The sequence below is a fragment of the Schistocerca piceifrons genome, chromosome 3, assembly GCF_021461385.2.
Source record: "Schistocerca piceifrons isolate TAMUIC-IGC-003096 chromosome 3, iqSchPice1.1, whole genome shotgun sequence".
NCBI lineage: Eukaryota > Metazoa > Arthropoda > Insecta > Orthoptera > Acrididae > Schistocerca > Schistocerca piceifrons.
In genome coordinates this window covers 83,924,656-83,947,459 of record NC_060140.1, presented here as the reverse complement: position 1 = coordinate 83,947,459, position 22,804 = coordinate 83,924,656, and the positions used below count along the sequence as shown (strand labels likewise).

At 38.6% G+C, this 22,804-nt stretch overlaps 1 protein-coding gene across 1 annotated transcript in view; it reads left to right on the top strand.

Moving 5' to 3' along the window:
- Window positions 1-222: 222 nt before the first annotated feature.
- LOC124788415 (CLIP domain-containing serine protease HP8-like) overlaps window positions 223-22,804 on the top strand; it is a 46,259-nt gene continuing 23,677 nt past the window's right edge. Inside the window, exons 1-2 of the mRNA XM_047255680.1 lie at window positions 223-468; window positions 11,031-11,441. Coding sequence (XP_047111636.1) covers window positions 223-468; window positions 11,031-11,441 — 657 coding nt within the window. The remainder of the gene's footprint in view (window positions 469-11,030; window positions 11,442-22,804) is intronic.

Genomic DNA, 22,804 nt, shown 5'->3' with positions numbered 1-22,804 from the left:
TAAAAACATAATATGATAGTAGTTATAACTGCTAATGTAAACAGCATCTCAGAGAAGACAACAACAAACTTTGCAAAACAGGTATATTAGTAAGAAATTTTGGAAGAGAAGGCTGTCAGTACCATCATTGTGTAACTTTAGTTTCTTCTTTTCATTCTGTTTCCTTTCATTTCCATGTAAATATTTCTGTATGGCAATAGAATTTAATATACCAATAAAGGAATGACTTTTGCTCCAGGAAAGGATGCATGTGGATTGCGAGGACCACGTCATGCACGGCATCGGTGGGATAAGGTTGGAGAGTGGGATAAAGTGGTTCTGAAGAAGAAAGAGCAAGACATTCCAAGTACACATTCCAATACAGCTCACTCCATGGCTGCTTTCAACCTGCAGAATGATATTGATACTGGAGACATGTCTGAGTATTTGAAAAATGTGGATAACTCGAAAGAGGAAAACTATGAACAGGTTAGCATAAATAATATTAACTATATTGGAAAATCATAATTCCTTCAAAAAATTCCAATTTGTGTCACAGAAAGCTACACATAAAGTTAGAAAATGTGGAATAGATGAACAGTTTCTTTCAAAATGAAAAATCAGTCAAATTTTCCGTTCACTGACAGTTAGTAAACAATTTCATTAAGACTGCTATTATTAATTTATACCTAGTTCAAATTATCAGTTCATTCTGCATGAATTTATCTGCAGAATAGTAGCATCCCTGCAGAATGGTAGCATTCCTTCAACAATGTCCTAAAACCTGCTTTTTAGATAATATAGCTTCATTGAGTATGTTCTAGCCTACAAATTTTGTATATTTTCATCCCTATATGAACACATCATTATAGCTGGTGTGTGGGAGCATATAATTATCTTTTTTTCCTGTGTTGAAAGTGTAGTCAAAATGATTTTTATCAAATAATTGTAGTATCTATATAAAATTACATTATATGAACACATCATTATAGTTGGTGTGTGGGAGCATATAATTATCTTTTTTTCCTTTGTTGAAAGTGTAGTCAAAATTATTTTTATCAAATAATTATAGTATCTATATAAAATTACAATTTTATAAATTTATAGGAAGGGGTCAATTACGAGAAACAAGTCTGTTTTTGCTGTGTACATCCTATTAAAGAATATTATTTTGAAATGCATTTACATGAACTCTTCTTTGAGTGGCTAGTATACAGAGGAGCAAGGTGCAGTGCTCACTTGATTGTACAGGTAATGGTTGGTGTGGATAAAAATTTTGAAACAGGTAGTAGAATTGGCACAGTTAAACTCATCACTCACTGCAGGCTCTCTACATTGCTGCACTTTAACTGCCAATACAAACAGTGCCACAAAATTTAATCCTGAAAGGAAAATCTGGCACTCATTCAATCTAAGAATAATTATGCAGACCAGTGTATACTTAAATTGGTGTCTTTTATTATGTAGTCCATAAATATTGAGACAATGTTTGAATAATCCGGATGACAATCTCCATGCCCAAGTTTTCACACACAACCGTGAATTGATACAGACAATGGATAATGAACAAATGACTGGTAGAAGAGAGAACAATAAGCATTGGGCACAAAAGATCACTAACGCACAGTCAATAGGAACTCTGGTGAACAGAAATCTTGTAACACAACATTAATATACTATAACATGTATCTAACAATTTTCTTCTGCAGCTTCAGTATTCAAGATATGATATTTGACCTTTCCTGCAGAAATATACCTTACCTAATAACAGACTGAAAATAATTATGATACACTACTTTTTAGTTTTGATGTCAAAAAAATTTGCTAATATTTGCAAAGAAAATGCAAACCAATAATTTGTTGGCCATGAATTCAGCATGTGTATTTTAACTGAAATTCCTGTCCCGGTTTAAACCAAGAAATTTGATCACATGAACTTCTTCCATAAGTTGAGTATTATGATCTATTTTAATCTTCTGGCTTTATAAATGTGCGGTTTTGAACAGTACCAGTTGGGTTTTTATAATACGGGTGGATCACCTCCAAACCAAACTGAGAGAATTTATATTTACTGATAATTCATTGAGATGATACAGGAACATGACCTAATATGGGACCCCCAGGCACAACAACTGCATTCGAAGAAGCGAGTATTCTTAGTTTTGCCTTTGTGTTGAGCTGGTGTGATGTGATCAACTGCAGAATACTGCTCTTAATCCCACATATTTGTAATCTGTTGATAAACAATGCATAGTTTACTGAGTTGAAGGCCTCAGTAATATCACAAAAGGTACTTGCAACATTAATCCTTTGATGTAACACTATGCTAGCCTTTTCAAGAAAGATGTTTACTGCATCTGCAGTACTTTTTCTGCATTTGAACCCAATTAGTTTACTTACAATATTCTCATATTATACCACAAAATTCTTGATCTAGATTCCAGCTACTTTCACCTGCATTTTTGATGGGGTTTGAAAAACAAAAATAAGTCAGTAGTTTCCCATGTCTCACCTTGACCTTTCCTTGAGCAAAAGTTTAACTTCTGTATACTTCAACATATTGGGAAAGCAGCTCTATTCAAAAGTTTGTCAATTATTAGAATTAGAAGAGGTGCTACTATGAGATATACTGCTTTAATTACTTCAGTGTGTATCCCATCTCAGCCCGCAGAAATATCTAATCACAGTTTTTCTGAATATTGTATTGAAACTTTGGAAAGGATTCTGAACATTCTAAACCTGTCATTTTGTAAATGTAATTTCTTCAGTTTGAGTACATATCATGCCCAAAAACTAAATTTGATAAGAAGGTGCCAAAACATGTTGTATTTCAAACACTTAATACGTATGTATGTTTCCTTAATGTAGGCCAATTTTTTCTTTTTATATTACTGATATGAATATGAATGCCAACTTCTTATTCAGTTACATTTATTTATTTATTTATCTGTCCACATGAATCTCTTTCTCAGTACATATATTGTACACAGGATATTGTACAGAAAACCTGTTTAGCTATTGGTTTTTCAAACGTCAAACATACATTATTTAAATTTTTATAACAAATTGGATCTAGACATTTAATAATTACAATTTTTTTGAAATACTGTATAATTATAACTTATTATACAATGACTTTCTCATTATCATTAAATATAGGATATTCAATGAGTTATCCCAAAGTCTTGTTATTCCTGTACCAATAATGTCAGGCCCACTCCCTGTCCCTCCCTCTCCTTGCTCACTACACCCGACACACCCTCTCGCACATGTCAAGCTGCAGTACTGCATGTCTACCACAGTGCATTCAGTTGGCACAATATAGACAGTACAATATGTTTGTTTGTGTGTGTGTGTGTGTGTGTGTGAGTGTGTGTGTGTGTGTGTGTGTGTGTGTGTGTGTGTGTGTGTGAGAGAGAGAGAGAGAGAGAGAGAGAGAGAGAGTGTGTGTATGTGTAGTTTAGCTCCGAAAGAGATTCATGTGATAGCTAGCAAAGTTCAGTTTTGTCTGTGTGCCTATCAATGTCTCAACACCTCTACTATTTAGTGAGTTGTTGCCTTTACTCCTAAACTATTTATCCAGTAACCAGAACTTCAATACCATAGTTACATAATGTAACCTAATGAACTTTTAATTAGTGCCAAAACTATAAAAGTATGATAGTGTTACTAGCAACTTCTTTGTTTATATTTATTCATTTATTTATTTTGGACCCAATAATATTGTATTGTACAGTGAACAAAATATATATGACAAGTCATGTGCATTGAAATACAAAAATGTAGCATAAAAATATTTTAATATGCTATAAGGAGCAGTTACATGAAAACTGAATGTCCACCACAGTGGGGCCATGGAATGGTTACATTCAAAATTAATCACCAAACATGTTAAGACATTTATACCACTGGGAGTTGAGATGACCAATTTCTGTTTGGTAGAATGCAGTTGGCTGCTGACTGATCCACAACCACACCTACTATTGTACTACCTCATCCAGCATAAACTGACATCCACAAGTGTTTCTATAGGTCACTGGTGAAAGATCCAGGCTGTATGGAGGATGCTGCAGTATTTCCCAACCAAACAGCTGTAGCGTAGCCTTTTTGTGACTGGCAGTGTGGACATTGGCATTATTGTGCAACAAAATGATCATCCTGTCCAACAGTATTCCTGGGCATTTTGACTTTATGACACAACACACTTTTTAAACTGTGTCTTCATACTGCTGTGCATTGATTGACAAGCAGATACCCCTTGCAGTTGAAGATGGCCATCATAACCTTACCAAACCTGTGTAAACTGCTTTGGATTTCTTTCGCAGAGGAGATGCGAGATGTTTTCATTGTTGGCTTTACTTTTTGGCTTGCTCTGTCAAAATGCTGTTGGATGGAATTGTCCTATTGCACAATAACACCCACCTCACACTGTCAATCAGATGAAGGCTATGCTTCAGCGATTTGGTAGGGTCCCTACAGCCTGGATCTTTCACAATGTGATTTTCACATCTTTGGCAACCTGAAGAAAGACTTGCGTGGACCTCGGTTTCAGTCAAATGTAGAAGTGCAAGAGTGGGTGCAATTGTGGATCTGTCAGTGGTGGCTGACCGCATTCTGTGAAACAGGAATTGATCATCTCATCTCCCAGAGGGATAAATGTCTTAAAGCGTATTGTGATTACTTTTGAATTGAACCGTTCCATGGTCCCATTGTGGCGTGTGTTCAGTTTTCATCTGACTTCCCTTCATATAATAAGCTATAATAATACAATTATATAGCACGGCTTAACAAAAATTATGTAACTTCTGTGTCAGACTTATACAGTACAATTTAGTAACACTGTACCATTCAAAGTGATAAGAATTATAATACTAACAATAACTACAATAAAAGTTCAACTGGTGCTAATGCAAATTGGCCTTTAGATATTCATTAACTGAATAAAAACTGTGTACATGAAATATTTTTAACTTTATTCCTAGATGAGATGTATTATTGTTTTCATGAACAGGGTGGGGAGGATGATTTACTGCCCATATTTCTCACAGCAAATGGACTCCTGGCCATTATTTGGTTCACAAAATGTTTGCACTGAAAAATGTATTATAATTGTTAACAGACACGTTGACCTCACAGGTCCTTGTTAACAAAGGTTACTGCCTCTAATGTTGCTAATGCAAAATAAACCGTCTTTAGTGTTGTGATATCACATGACTTCCTGAAAATTTGAAATGCATCGGACAGACTGCTCAGTCTTTTGAGTAGCATTTCTCTCATAATATTCTGTTGTAAGTTACTGCCCATTCACATCCCAATAAATTTTAATTTCTTAACTTGTTCTATTGTTTCAAGTTTAAGATGAGATCCATACAGATAGGGTGAGTTTTGAAGGCCCTGAATAGGTTATGTGCAGCTTTACTTTTATTTTACAATAATCTATTATTATACAACCAGGAAATTAATTTGTTTATAGAGTCAATAGAATCATCCATCAATACACCATTATTCGGATGGGTTGTGAAATTCTACCACAATTCTACGTCAGCAACGATGATGCAACTGTGAACATTAATGTCCCACACATTTTGATTTGGCAGCAACAAAATTAAGGGACCAATATAAGTGTAGAAAATTGTCTATTTTATGGGTATATACATCTCCTATTGGAGATATGTAAATCTTTTTGTATAAACTAAATCAATTTTGTGATATGACATCCACTCCAAGGAGCAATATCCTCAGATGTGGAGACCTAAATACATATACATATAATGAATTCTGGTGTTACCTCTTACCTATTCTTAAGCATCAGTCCAAGTTTCAATTTAGTGTCAATGGTTAACAAAGCAACAAGAATAACAAACCAATTTAGAGCAACTACTGGTCATGTGTTAGCAGATTTAGACAAAGAAATCTGTTGGGTGGGCTAAGTAAATCTAGAATTATCTGACTGCTTCAGTCAAATTGCAAAGTATAAAGTGGCTATAGAAAAACAAAGAAAATGCACACCTACAGTTGAACATTTTCTAATCCAAAAAGGCATAAGCTTGTCAAATAAATAATAGACCAAACATGTGAAATAGTACACACAGAAGTAGATGCAAATGAAAACTTCAAAAATTTCATGATACTATTCAAACTAAAATTTTAAGGAACTTTTCATAAAGTATTACATCCTCTAAGAACAGTCAAACAAACAAAACAGTGACAAAAGATATCAATAAACCATCCCAAACACTGAAGTACCTGAGCTCCATAAAAACAGCCAAACTAATCCATCTTTCTCACACTTTTATAAACAGTCTAAGGAAACATACGGGAAAGCGTTCCTTGCAGCAAAGAGTGCTGATAATTCCAAACTGATAATCACTGCTGAAAAGGAAAATAAAGCACTATGGAAGGTTGTAAAGCACAAAATGCATAACATAAAGATGAATCGATCAAACTTAAAAATCAAAGACAAAAGGACACTAATAAAAAATCCAAAGATTTGGCAAACTATATAAATAACTACTTTAAACAATGCAAAGTCCAGGATGGAGTAATACACTATGATAAATGATAAACTGCTACTCACCGCACAGAGGAGATGTTGAGTTGCAGACAGGCATATTGAAAAAGACTGCTAAAGTATTTGAGCTTTTGTACTTGGTCTGCATCAGAGTGACAGCTCACCCCGGTGCCTGGAGATAGTAACCATGCGTGTGTGAGTTCTACTTCAGAAGAAGGAACTTGTTCAACAGTTCATACATTTTATCAGTCTGTTTCATTATGTTATTGTATGATGATGAGTAACTACTCCAGGAGTATCAGAGCAAAATTACAGGAAAAATTTCAAACAACCCCTTATCTCAAAAACGTAAATAAATGTGTATTACCAGCTGCAGTAAAGGGGGAAGTTTATAAAGCAGTTTTCAAATTCAAAAACAAAATTTCAGTAGGTTTGGATGAAATACCATTTAGCCTGAATCTAATATCCTCCATTAGCTGACATCATGAATCAATCATTCAAACAGGGCTGCTTTCCTGGCTCTTTCCAAAGACCAGGTCTGCTTTCAGTCAGGGAAAGACACTGAATTGGCAACAGTATACCTCACAAAACATGTCCTAGAAGCATTGGATAAAGGAAAGTATGAGGCAGGTATATTTCTTGGTCTAACAAAGCATTCGATGTGATAGATCACAAAATACTGCTCAATAGACTATATGAACCAGGAATAAGGAATGTGGTGAACAAGTGGTTCCAGTACATCTAGAAAATAGAATACAACTGAGTGAAATATATATATATCAAATAGCTCTAACTATACTGAAAAACATGTTTGTAATCCAAAATTCACAAATCAGGTATACCACAGGGTAGTGTGCTAGGTCTAATACCGTTCCTAATTTACATTGATGATTTCCCCCAAAATATCAAACATGGGCAAACAATACTGTTTGCAAATGACCAGCATGCTGATCACTGACTAGTCACCAGAAGTACTAAGAGTCAAAGCTAATGGAACACTTAACCATGTATGTAAGTGGGCAACAAACAATGAAGTCACCACAAAAACCAGCTTTCAATAACCTTAAAGTAAATAATGAATCCAATCAAAGTGTGAAACATAAAAAACTTCTTGGAATGCATGTTGACTGTCAAAATGGGAAGAGCATGTAAAAATATTCAGTAACAGAGTCTACACTATAAGGAAAAGACAGACTGCTACTCACCATAAAGATGACACATTGAGTTGCAGACAGGCACAGTAGAAAGAGAATTATGCATTTTGCTTTTGGCTGAAGCTTTCTCTAGAAGAATAACACACAAGCTTTCATTCACATAAGCAGGCACACCTCATGCACATGACTGCCATCTGTGGTAACTGTCACATAGAATGGAAGCAGAAATCTGGAGGGATGAGAAAGGGGAAGGGATAGCAGGACATGGGACATGGGTGGGGAGAGAAGACTACTGTCTGGCAGAGCAGGTAGGGACTAGACTGCCAACAGTGGAGCAGAGAGGTTTGTTAGTGGAGGAGGGAAATGGAGTGAAAAAGGAGAGGAGCCAGTAAGGTGCACTGGCAAAGGGCAGCAAACAAAGTGCATGAGGGGACAAAAATAGGAAGAAAATGAAAGGGCAGAGGAGGCGGAAACTGTTGGCTGGAGGGTGTGAGACCAGTACGTTACCATAGACCAAGGCCGGCATAATTTTGACAACAGAGAATGTGTTACAAGGCTAATTCACATCTGTGCAGTTTGGAAAAGCTGGTTGATGAGGGAAGGATCCAGATGGTCCGGGTTATAAAGTAACCATTGAAATCAAACATGTTATGTTCACCTGCATGTTGTGCCACAGGCTGGTCTACCTTGCTCTTGGCCACAGTTTGGCAGTGGCCATTCATCCTGGTGGACAGCTGGTTGGTCGTCATACCAATACAAAAAGCTGTGCAATGATTGCAGCAGAGCTGATATTTGACATGGTTGCTTTCACAAGTGGCCTGCCTCTGATGACATAGGATAAGTCTGTGACAGGACTGGAATGGGAAGTACTGGGTAGGAGGATTGGTCAGGTCTTGCACCTGGGTCTCTCACAGGGAGCCCTGATGAATAATGTGGTTCATTTGTTCTAGTCTGGGGGTGGTATTGGGTGACAAAGGGGGAACTCATTTGAAGCTGGTTCTTGGAAATGGTGGGAGGATTGGGTGTGTGTGGGGAAATGGCACAGGAGATCTGTTTGCAGATTAGGTCAAGGTCTTAGTGCCTGTCAGTGAAGGCCTTTGTGAGACCAGCAAAGGGTGTTCTTGTCACTACAGGTGTGCCATCCCTATGTGGCCAGGCTGTATGGGAGGGACTTTTTGAAGTTGAATGGATGACAACTGTGGAAATTCAGGTACTGTTGGTGGTTGGTGAGTTTAATGTGGACAAAGGTGTGGATGGAGCCATCATAGCGGAGGACACCGATGTCCAAGAATGTGGCATGCTAGGCGGAGGAGCACCAAATGAAGCAGATGGGACAGAAAATGTTGAGGTTGTGGAGGAACAATGATAGTCCACATCATGAAGATATCATCAATGTACCTGAAACAGACTAGGGATTTGGTGTTTTGGGATGCTAGGAATGTCTCCCCTAAATGGCCAATAAACAGGGCTGGCATATGAGGGTGTCATGTGATTGCCCATGGCTGTGCCACAGATTTGTTTGTATATCTTCCCTTCAAAGAAGAAGTAGATGTGAGTTAGGATAAAGTTAGTAAGGCATATTAGGATTGAGGTAGTGTGTCTGGAGTCTAAAAGGTAGTGTTCAGTACGGGTAAGATCATGGGCATGTGGGCTGTTGGTGTCAACACTGACGAATAGGGATCCAGGAGGTAAAGGAGTTGGGCAGTGGAGAATTGGTGAAGGAAGTGGTTGTTATCTTTGATGTGGGAGGCTAGATTACGGGCAGTTGGTTGGAAGTGTTGGTCAACGAGAACTGACATTCTTTCAGTGGGAGTACTATAACCAGCTGCAATGGGGATCCAGGATTGTTGGATTTGTGTATTTTGGGGAGCATGTAGAAGGTGGGTGTGCAGGGTTTCATAGGGGTCAGGAGGGAAATGGATTCAGGGGAGGGCTCTGGGAAGGGCCTGAGGCTCTAAGGAGGGATGGGTATTATGTTGGACTTCCAGAAAGGGATCATTCTGGCAGAGTTTATACGTGGAGGAGGCAGATAGCTGACAGAATCCTTCTGCTAGATAATATCATTCAAAATAACAGTGGTGGAACCTTTGTCTTGAGGTACAATGATTAGATCAAGATTTATTTTGAGATTGTGTATGGCTGTTCTTTCTTCTGCTGAAAGATTGGTGTTCTGAGGGAGGTACCTGGGGAAGGGTGCTGAAGTCAAGTTGGAGCTAAGGAATTTCTGGAAGGTTACCTTGGAGTGGTTAGGTGGGAGGGGGGAGGATCAATGTTAGAGGGTGGTATGAACTGGGAGAGGCAGGGTTCTTGTTGGAATTAGGTTGACTTTGGTTGGAGGGATTGGTGGCAAAAAAGTGTTTACATTGCAGGGGTTGGGAGAAGGAGAGCAGGTCTTTGAGAGGTCCAACATGATTAAATTTGGGTGTAACGCCTAAGGTAACAGAGTCTGTACAGCATGCTATGCCTCTGCTTTTTTATGTCAGTTTGAGATATTTAATGTATCAGATCTTTACATTTCACTTATATTCATTCTGTCACTAGTAATGACAAAAATTTTTGGGGAGTGAGTAGAAAAAATATCCAAACTATATTCAGGTCATAGAAAAGAGCAATATGTATAATAATCAAGAGTGGAAGTATGGTTCACTACCTTAAACTTCTTAAAGTGCTGGACGTCTTACCTGTCCCTTGTGAATATATTTTTCAGAGTGTCACATATGAAAAATATTGAATACCATGTTCAGAATTGTTTACTACAGGATTATGAAACTAGAAACAATTATAATTTGCATCTGGACAGAAAAATTGAAGTTAAAAAACTCAGCAAAGTTTACTGTACAATGCCATCAAATTACATAATAAATTACCACACCATATAAAAGACATTGATATGATCTGCTCTTTCAAAGCAAAACTAAAAAATTATTTACAAATTAAAAGTTTTTATACAGTAATTGAGTATATGCATTAAAAATTTTACTTAATTAAAAAGTTCTGTATTATAATATATGAAGATATAATAAATACATAAGACTAAAAACCAAATGTAATTACAGATTAAAAGATAATTCATTGTCTGTTATTATGTAAGAAACAAAATGTGTGCTGTTAATTTGTCTATGTCTTGAATGATGAAATCCACATGGTGTAAATTGTTTCATGGATTGAGAAAGAAATTAAATCAAATTTATAATGAAGATACACAATGTAAAATGTTTCTTCCACATCATACAATTTTCAAAAGTAACAGAGTTTTCATGTCAGTAGTAGAAGCAAGCATGCACATTTCCAGCACAGACATACAATGTTGGTGGAATTTGCCGTAGTGTTGGCTTTGAGCCATACAGCTAACTGTAAACATTCATTTATCTTTTCATGCTTTACAGGTGCCATCCAATATTAATGCTGCAGTGAGAGGACATCAGGAGAGCGGCTTCAGATTCATCATTCCAGTCAAGATAAACATCAATGAGCAACATGGAGGGATTTTTCAACAGAATATTTTCAATATTGCCATACAGCTTTGGAAACCAGATGGTACAGATGAAAAAAGAACAGGGATGCAATCCAAACAAACAGACTCCCAAAGCACGGGAAACACTAATTTGGATTTAATTGCAGAAAATGGGCCTAACAAAACTGCAACCAGCATGAACATTACAGAACTTGCTGATAAACATAGCCTGGGGAAGCTTGGTACAATTTCTGACAGCACAAGTGAGCACCCAGTTAAGAAACTTGTCTCAACAGATGCATCAATTAGACAGTCTGATGTTCAAACCCCAAAAGAAGAGCTGGTAGAGTTTCTCATTGCCACATAAAGAAAATTTAAAATATTATAAGCTCTATATTTTTACATTACTTTTAATGTCATGTAAATTTGTTGTCAACAAATACATCTGACAATCAACATAATTATAAAATACGTTACAGTAGTGTGAAATCAAACAATGGGAGCTCCATGTTGGAATATCTACAATACAACGCAAAGATAGTTCGCTAGTCACCATAAATGTGACACACTGAGTTGCAGGCAGGCACAACAAAAAGAAAAAAAATACACGTTAGCTTTCAGCCAAAGCCTTCTTCAGAAGAGGAAACACACACACACACACACACACACACACACACACACATATATGTCTGCTTGTGTCTGTATATGTGTGGATGGATATGTGTGGATGGATATGTGTGTGTGTGCGAGTGTATACCCATCCTTTTTCCCCCTAAGGTAAGTCTTTCCGCTCCCGGGATTGGAATGACTCCTTATCCTCTCCCTTAAAACCCACATCCTTTCGTCTTTCCCTCTCCTTCCCTCTTTCCTGATGAAGCAACCGTTTGTTGCGAAAGCTTGAATTTTGTGTGTATGTTTGTGTTTGTTTGTGTGTCTATTGACCTGCCAGCACTTTCGTATGGTAAGTCACATCATCTGTGTTTTTAAATATATTTTTCCCGCCTGGAATGTTTCCCGACCTGCCAGCACTTTCGTATGGTAAGTCACATCATCTGTGTTTTTAAATATATTTTTCCCGCCTGGAATGTTTCCCTCTATGATATATATATATATATATATATATATATATATATATATATATATATATATATATATATATATATATATATATATATATATGTGTGCGGATGGATATGTGTGTGTGTGTGTGCGAGTGTATACCTGTCCTTTTTTCCCCCCTAAGGTAAGTCTTTCCGCTCCCGGGATTGGAATGACTCCTTACCCTTTCCCTTAAAACCCACATCCTTTCGTCTTTCCCTCTCCTTCCCTCTTTCCTGACGAAGCAACCATTGGTTGCGAAAGCTAGAATTTTGTGTGTATGTATGTGTTTGTTTGTGGTTTCTATCGACCTGCCAGCGCTTTCGTATGGTATGTCACATCATCTTTGTTTTTATATATATATATATATATATATATATGATGTGATTTACCAAACAAAAGTGCTGGCATGTCGGTAGACACACAAACATACACACAAAATTCAAGCTTTCGCAACCAACAGTTGCTTCATCAGGAAAGAAGGAAGGAGAGGGAAAGACGAAAGGATGTGGGTTTTAAGAGAGAGGGTAAGGATTCATTCCAATCCCAGGAGCTGAAAGACTTACCTTAGGGGGAAAAAAGGACAGGTATACACTCGCACACACACACATTTCATCCGGAGCTTCCATAAATGGCACTCATTTACGTTTGCTTGTGTGAATGAATGTGTGTGTGTGTGTGTGTGTGTGTGTGAGTGCACTTCCTCTTCTGAAGAAGGCTTTGGCTGAAAGCACTAATGTGTATTTTTTCCTTTTTGTTGTGCCAATCTACAACTGTTGTGCCTGTCTGCAACTCAACGTGTTATCTTTATGGTGGGTAGCAATCTATCTTTGCCTTATATTGTTTATAGTAGTTTGATATAGTGCATGTATTTATTGGCAACAGATTTAGCTCATCCAATCTTCTCACAGTCTTCTAAACCATTGTTTTTGATTAAGAAAGCAATAGTTTAACATTCATTTTGGTTTAATAAGAGTGTAGTGAAAAATCATTTTTTCCCATTGCACAAAATTATGTGTAATTGGTTACAGTACCCAAAACTTTGTTGAAAAATTATGTTATTTTAATTAATTCCAATTTATTACCATTGGTATGCTTTTAGAGCAATGACATTATGTATGAAACAGATTTTCCCCTGTGGAGGAGTTCTTTCATGAGGTATGATTCTATTGATTCAATAGTTTTGCAGTTGTTGACAATAAAAAAATGACACAAAAATTAATTTACCATGTTCCAACTTTCTGGTTATGGTACTGAATGAATACATTAAAATCTTCATTTAGGTTCATAAAAAATCAGCTTTGGAATATTGCAGCACGTATCTCTAGTCTGGTGCTGCACATAACTCTCAAAAATGATGAAAAAAGTGTCACAAAGTTGTTACAAACTATAGAAATTCTGAGCCATCATATACAACCACGATATATTCCAGCAGGCTTTTACTCTTAGAAAATCACTCTGTATGGTTTGAGTACATAATTAACAAACCTTAATGTTAACAATATGTACAGTGTACAACTGAAAGGTGGATATCTACATTTCACAGAATGTGCTTTGTTGTTGTTGTTGTGGTCTTCAGTCCTGAGACTGGTTTGATGCAGCTATCCATGCTACTCTATCCTGTGCAAGCTTCTTCATCTCCCAGTACCTACTGCAGCCTACATCCTTCTGAATCTCCATAGTGTATTCATCTCTTGGTCTTCCTCTACGATTTTTACCCTCTCCCTCCAGTACTAAATTGGTGATCCTTTGATGCCTCAAAACATGTCCTACCAACCGATCCCTTCTTTTTGTCAAGTTGTGCCACAAACTCCTCTTCTCCCCAATTCTGTTCAATGCCTCCTCATTAGTTATGTGATCTACCCATCTAATCTTCAGCATTCTTCCGTAGCACCACATTTTGAAAGCTTCTATCCTCTTCTTGTCCAAAGTATTTATCGTTCACGTTTCACTTCCATACATGGCTACACTCCATACAAATACTTTCAGAAATGACTTCCTGACACTTAAATCAATACTCGATGTTAACAAATTTCTCTTCTTCAGAAACGCTTTCCTTGCCATTGCCAGCCTACATTTTATACCCTCTCTACTTTGACCATCATCTGATATTTTGCTCCCCAAATAGCAAAACTCCTTTACTACTTTAAGTGTCTCATTTCCTAATCTAATTCCCTCAGCATCACCCAACTTAATTCGACTACATTCCATGATCCTTGTTTTGCTTTTGTTGATGTTCATCTTTTACCCTCCTTTCAAGACACTGTCCATTCCATTCAACTGCTCTTCCAAGTCCTTTGCTGTCTCTGACAGAATTACAATGTCATCAGCAAACCTCAAAGTTTTTATTTCTTCTCCATGGATTTTAATACCTACTCTGAACTTTTCTTTTGTTTCCTTTACTGCTTACTCAATATACAGATTGAATAGCATCAGGGAGAGGCTACAACACTGTCTCACTCCCTTCCCAACCACTGCTTCCCTTTTATGTCCCTCAACTCTTATAACTGCCATCTGCTTTCTGTACAAATTGTAAATAGCCTTTCGCTCTCTGTATTTTACCCCTGACACCTTCAGAATTTGAAAGAGAGTATTCCAGTCAACATTGTCAAAAGCTTTCTCTAAGTCTACAAATGCTAGAAATGTAGGTTTGCCTTTCCTTAATCTTTCTTCTAAGATAAGTCGTAGGGTCAGTATTGCCTCACGTGTTCCAACATTTCTATGGAATCCAAACTGATCTTCCCCGAGGTCGGCTTCAACCAATTTTTCCATTTGTCTGTAAAGAATTCACATTAGTATTTTGCAGCTGTGGCTTATTAAACTGATAGTTTGGTAATTTTCACATCTCTCAACACCTGCTTTCTTTGGGATTGGAATTATTATATTCTTCTTGAAGTCTGAGGGTATTTCACCTGTCTCATACATCTTGCTCACCAGATGATAGAGTTTTGTCAGGACTGGCTCTCCCACGGCTGTCAGTAGTTCTAATGGAATGTTGTCTACTCCCAGGGCCTTGTTTTGACTCTGTCAAATTCTTCATGCAGTATCATATCTCCCATTTTATCTTCATCTACCTCCTCTTCCATTTCCATAATATCAACCTCAACAAAATCGCCCCTGTATAGACCCTCTATACAGGGTGAGTCACCTAACATTACCACTGGATGTATTTTGTAAACCACATCAAATACTGATGAATTGATTCCGCAGACCAAACTTGAGGAGAGGGGCTAGTGTAATTGGTTAATACAAACCATAAAAAAAATGCACGGAAGTGTGTTTTTTAACACAAACCTACATTTTTTTTAAATGGAACCCCATTAGTTTGTTAGCACATCTGAACATATAAACAAATACGTAATCAGTGCCATTTGTTGCATTGTAAAATGTTAATTACATCCAGAGATATTGTAACCTAAAGTTGACGCTTGAGTACCACTCCTCCGCTGTTCAGTCGTGTGTGTGTCGGAGAGCACCGAATTACGTAGGGATCCAAAGGGAACGGTGATGGACCTTAGGTACAGAAGAGACTGGAACAGCACAACATTACGTCCACATGCTAACACCTTTTTATTGGTCTTTTTCACTGACGCACATGTACATTACCATGAGGGGTGAGGTACACGTACACACGTGGTTTCCGTTTTCAATTACGGAGTGGAATAGAGTGTGTCACAACATGTCAGGCCAATAGATGTTCAATGTGGTGGCCATCATTTGCTGCACACAATCGCAATCTCTGGCATAATGAATGTCATACACGCCGCAGTACATCTGGTGTAATGTTGCTGCAGGCTGCCACAATACGTTGTTTCATATCCTCTGGGGTTGTAGGCACATCATGGTACACATTCTCCTTTAATGTACCCCACAGAAAGAAGAATTTATGCATCCTCCACGTCCTATGAAACGCCCGTCAAACATCCTGTCAAGGGTCAGCCTAGTGTTAATTGCGGAATGTGCAGGTGCACCATCATGCTGATACCACATACGTCAACGCATTTCCAGTGGGACATTTTCGAGCAACGTTGGCAGATCATTCTTTAGAAATGCGATGTATGTTGCAGCTGTTTGGGCCCCTGCAATGAAGTGAGGACCAATGAGGTGGTCGCCAATGATTCCGCACCACAAGTTTATAGTCCACGGTCGCTGTCGCGCTACCTGTCTGAGCCAGCAAGGATTGTCCACGGACCAGTAGTGCATGTTCCGTAGATTCACTGCCCCATGGTTTGTGAAACCCGCTTCATCAGTAAATAGGTAGAACTGCAATGCATTTTCTGTTAATGCCCATTGACAGAATTGCACTCGATGATTAAAGTCATCACCATGTAATTGCTGATGTAGTGACACATGAAACAGGTGAAAGCGGTGACGATGCAGTATGCGCATGACACTACTTTGAATCAGTCCACCGGCTCTCACAATGTCCCGTGTACACATGTGTGGGCTCATGGCAACAGCAGCTAACACACCAATTGCACCCGCTTTTCCTGTGACGGGCCTGTTACGGACCCGTTTGCATGCTACGACCATACCTGTTGCATATAGTTGGTGGTAGATGTTTTGCAATGTGCGGCACATTGGATGCTCTCTGCCCGGGTACCGTTCTGCATACACCCTGCAGACTTCAGCTGCATTTTGTCGACACTCGCCATAGATGAGTATCATCTCCGCCTTTTCAGAGTTCGAATACACCATTGTCACAGTTCCTACAACACTTCATTATCACATACGTCTGGTAACACAGTGTACTGCAGTTGGTCTGCATGCAGAGACGAATGCAGAATAACAATACCAGCAAGCGCTACATGCAGACACTGCGACAGCTAGACCAAATCACAACAGTGCACAACAGCCACACTCAAAAAAAATGGTCGTCATCGTAAACATGTCCCTGCAGATGCTGCTCACCGACCGTGGCCCGTGTTTGTTACAACATGCAACTGAACGTCGGAGGTTTCAAGCGTCAACTTTAGGTTACAATATCTCTGGATGTAATTAACATTTTACAATGTAAAAAATGGCACTGATTACGTATTTGTTTATATGTTCAGATGTGCTAACAAAACTAACATGGCTCCATTAAAAAAATGTAGCTTTGTGTTAAAAAACATGCTTCCGTGCATTTTTGTATGGTTTGTATTAAACAATTACACTAGCCCCTCTCCTCACGTTCGGTCTGTGGAATTGGTTCATCAGTATTTGATGTGGTTTACGAAATATATCCAGCGGTAACATTAGGTGACTCACCCTGTATACTCCTTCCACCTTTCTGCTTTCCCTTCTTTGCTTAGAACTGGGTTTCCATCTGAGCTCTTGATATTCATGCAAGTGGTTCTCTTTTCTCCAAAGGTATCTATCTTACCCCTCGTGAGATAAGCCTCTACATCCTTACATTTGTCCTCTAGCCATCCCTGCTTAGCCATTTTGCACTTACTGTCGATCTCATTTTTGAGACGTTTGTATTCCTTTTTGCCTGCTTCATTTACTGCATTTTTGTATTTTCTCCTTTCATCAATTAAATTCAGTATCTCTTCTGTTACCCAAGGATTTCTACTAGCTCTCGTCTTTTTACCTACTTGGTGCTCTGCTGCCTTCACTATTTCATTTGTCAAAGCTACCCATTCTTCTTTTACTGTATTTCTTTCCCCCATTCCTGTCAATTGTTCCCTTATGCTCTCCCTGAAACTCTGTACACCCTCTGGTTCTTTCTGTTTATCCAGGTCCCATCTCCTTAAACTCCCACTTTTTTTGCAGTTTCTTCAGTTTTAATCTACAGTTCATAACAAATAGATTGTGGTCAGAGTCCACATCTGCCCCTGGAAATGTCTTACAATTTAAAACCTGGTTCCTAAATCTCTGTCTTACCATTATATAATCTATCTGAAACCTTCTAGTATCTCCATGGTTCTTCCATGTATACAACCTTCTTTCATGATTCTTGAACCAAGTGTTAGCTATGATTAAATTATGCTCTGTGCAAAATTCTACCAGGCGGCTTCCTCTTTCATTTCTTAGCTCCAATCCATATTCACCTACTACGTTTCCTTCTCTTCCTTTTCCTACTGTCGAATTCCAGTCACCCATGACTATTAAATTTTCGTCTCCCTTCACTACCTGAATAATTTCTTTTATCTCATCATACATTTCATCAATTTCTTCATCATCTGCAGAGCTAGTTGGCATATCAACTTGTACTACTGTAGTAGGCGTGGGCTTCATGTCTATCTTGGCCACAATAATGCGTTCACTATGCTGTTTGTAGTAGTTTACCCGCACTCCTATTTTCCTATTCATTATTAAACCTACTCCTGCATTACCCCTATTTGATTTTGTATTTGTAACCCAAAAGTCTTGTTCCTCCTGCCACCAAACTTCACTAATTCCCACTATATCTAACTTTAAGCTATCCATTTCCCTTTTTAAATTTTCTAACCTACCTGCCCGATTAAGGGTTCTGACATTCCACGCTCCGATCTGTAGAACGCTAGTTTTCTTTCTCCTGATAACAACGTACTCTTGGGTAGTCCCCACCCGGAGATCTGAATGCGGGACTATTTTACCTCAGGAATATTTTACCCAAGAGGACGCCATCATCATTTAATCATACAGTAAAGCTGCATGTCCTTGGGAAAAATGACAGCTGCAGTTTCCCCTTGCTTTCAGCCGTTCACAGTACCACAACAGCAAGGCCATTTTGGTTAGTGTTACAGGGCCAGATCAGTCATCCAGACTGTTGCCCCTGCAACTACTGAAAAGTCTGCTGCCCCTCTTAAGGAACCACACATTTGTCTGGCCTCTCAACAGATGCCCCTCCATTGTGATTGCACCTATGGTACGGCTATCTGTTTCGTTGAGGCACACAAGCCTCCCCACAAACAGCAAGGTCCATGGTTCATGCTTTAGCAGACCAATTTAAGTGAAGACATTAGACAGCAATGCTACTACTAACATCATATTCTTAAAATTACCAGAAAGGCATCTCTGATACAAATGCAGGATTAATATTGTGGAGTCAGAGAATTGTCACAGACTGCTCATTCATGAGGTTAGCTCTGGAGATAAATCTCTCACCCCACACAGGAATATGTACTAAAATAAACTCTAATAGCTTTGTTAGAAGTGTTGGACAAAAACAGCAGCTCTGTAGTATAGGAGTGGGGGCACTGCCCCCTCTCAAAAAAGCTATATTTTTTTCCTAACAATCATTTGCAAAGTAATATAGACTAACTGCTGTAATTACAATTTGAGTGGATTAGGGCACTGCCATAATTATAGTTTGAGTAGATTAGGGGTTATCATAATTTGCTGTTAGCATAATTTACATAAGTAGCCAAAATTGGTTACTTCTGTCTCTAAATTTATAAGTTGGCTCATTCCAGAGCCCTGAAGGCTCTGTACTGGATCACAGGATTTATGGAACACAATATTTGTATGAAGAATGAGTTAATCATTAGAATAAGAAATAAATATTTCTCTTTGTAGTGGAAAGTGTACAAAAACCCAGTGGGGATTACAGCAATGTACCTGGCAAGAAACTCTGTCCTCCGCTGGCAGTAATGCACTGTCTGACCTATCTGAAGATGAATTTCAGAGTGATCCAATGCTTTTTTGCAAAAGTTCTCTCCTTTTCCACTTAACCTCCCGTTCCCCTCCTGCCCTCCATCTAACCTCCTGACTGCACCCTGTTGCCCTACCCTCTCTCCATCTTGTCCCGGTATGCTCCCACAAGCAGCACTTTATCCTCACCCACCCCTATCCTAGCATCCTTCCCCATCCTCACTCCAGCCTCCTTCTTATTCCCACCACCTGGTTACTTCTCCCATCATGCACTGCTGCTCGCAGTCTGGCCTCAGTGTGTGTGTGTGTGTGTGTGTGTGTGTGTGTGTGTGTGTGTGTGTGTGTGTTGTCTATTCGCAATGACGGGCTTGTTGGCCGAAAGCTCACTTTCTGAAAGTCTGTTTGTTGTTCTTATCTATGACTCATCATCTCCGCTTTATAGTGAGTTGCAAATATCCTTTTCATAATATTGTTACTCCTAACAAAGCATTTAAGAAATAGTACTAGGTAGTTAGTATAAGATTACCTGCAACTAGTTGGTAAAGTAAAGAAGTATGCTGGAGTAGGTTAAATTGTGGAGCATAAAAGGCATTTAAGCATGTAGTTTTAATTGGCTATGAATGTTCAATTCAACATGCACTCAAAAAAAGTGGATCATTGTAGATTTCATTATAAACTGTATATCTGTTTAAATGGTGGCTCCATTTTATGTCACGACAGTGAGTGAAAAATGTCTGATGATGGTGATCAATACTTTATTTACCATATGCTTAAGAAAATAAAAATAATGTTCTCTCCGAATGACAGAAGTTTTGTTTGTGCTTGCTTTGCAAGTCTGACAAAAATACATACTGTTGGACACTTACTACAGGAAACTTCATGTGCAATGTTTTCAAGGATCTAAACAGACAATCTGAAGTGTAACCAAAAGATTTACAAGCTTATCAATACACTTAGTTCAAACTTCTTTGTCCTTAAAAGTTTGCCTCTCATTATAACATCCAAACATAGACACATGCGTAACTACAAAAGAAAAGTCTAACATGTTATATGTATTTTCACACTCTTATATCTTGTGGGATTCTTTTTTGGAGAATGAAGTTAAAGCCTATAATGTTTCTGTTGGGAAAAAAAAAAACTGTGCAATAAGGATATTATGTATATACTTTAGGATGATACAACTGTGCATGGATGGCTCCCAGGCAGCAGTGAAGTTCAGAGGGTCCATATCCCCCACCTTTCCAATTAAAACAGGCTTACAACAGGGAGACACTCTTTCATGTGTCCTCTTCAACCTTGCATTAGAGAAAGTGGTTCAGGAGAGTAATTTACATCTATACAAAGGTCTCCGACTCGAACACAGTGAAGCAAAACTCCTGGCTTACGCAGATGATATAGTGTTGCTGAGTGAAACTGAAGAAGAACTGAAAGACATGTACAGATCTCTCAGGCAGAGTGCCAGCAAAATTGGGCTTTTGATCAACCAAGAGAAAACCGAATATATGGAAATAGGTCGAGTCTTAAACCCGAATCCTTACTTTGAAATTGACCAACATTCTAAATCCAGAGAAGTTCTCCAGTTTAAATACCTTGGATCACATTTCAACAGTAAAAATATCATAACAATGGATATAAATGAAAGAATAGCCTCAGTGTCAAGATGTCTGTACTCACTAATCAACCCACTCAAAAGTAAAGCTTTGTCAATCACCACAAAGATGAAGATATACAACACTATTATCTGCCCCATAGTACTGTACAGTTCATAAAGCTGGACACTTACAAAGAATGAAAGAGAAAAACTGAATGTTTTTGAAAGAAAAGTAATGAGAAAAATCTGGGGACCTGTGTTGGAGAATGGCGTATGGAGAATTCGAAAGAACAATGAAATTTATCAGTTAAGGAAGGAACCCACTATCATCCAGAAATTAAAAAGTAGGAGACTGCAATGGGCTGGACATGTGGCCACAACGGAAAACAACAGAATCACCAAGAAAGCATTTGAAGGAACTCTTCAGGCAACAAGACCATTGGGCCGACCTCATACAAGGTGGAAAGATGACATAGAGAAGGACATCACAGCATTAGGAATTTCCACAGGGTGGAGAGAGGCTGTGAGAGATAGAAGGTGGTGGAATCAGATTGTTAATGCAGCACGTGGTCTACAAGGCCTGTGATTGCTGAGGAGAGAGAGAGATAAAGGAGAGAACTCTCCAAACAGTAGAAGCACAGAGTTGTCAACAGGCACACAAAAATGAAGAAAACTTCACTAGCTTTCAGAAAAATCCTTTAATGAGCTAGAGTACACAGAAAAATACACACACACACACACACACACACACACACACACACACACACACACACACACAACAAACAAGCACGCACCCACATACACACTTGTGTTGCTACATTATGTCAGCTAAACACACAATGCTGAGGATGAAGTTTGGCAGGTGGGTGGAGACAATGGGTTGTATAGGGTGAGGTGGTTAGAGGAAGAAAAGAGGTTGGCAGTAGGAAAGGGGTTGTGGAAGTGTGACTGTTGGCACAGAGGGAGACAGTAAGTATGTGGGATAGGAATTTGGCACAACGGTGTGTGTACGTGGGTTAGTGGACATTGAGGCAGGAAGGTTATGGGAATGAAGGACATGTTGCAAGGATAATTCCCTCTCCATAGTTCAGAAAAAGCTGGTTTAAATGGTGGATGGGTGGGGAGAAGTTGGGAGCCAGATGGCATGGGTTGTCAAGCAGCCACTGAACTCTAGCAAGTTGTGGGGTCAGCAGCATGTGCCACTATTAGCTTATCAAGTCTCCTCTTGACCACACTTTGACAGTGGCCACTCATTCTGGTGGACAATGGGTTAGTGGTCATGCCTACATAAAATTCTGTGTAGAAATTGCAGTGGAGCTGATAATGAGATGATTGCTTTCACAGTTGGCCACACCTCTGACAGGATAGGATAAGCCTGCAACAGGACTAGAGCAGGAACGGATTGGTGGATGAATCACGTAGGTCTTGCACCTGGGTCTTTCACAAGGATATGACCT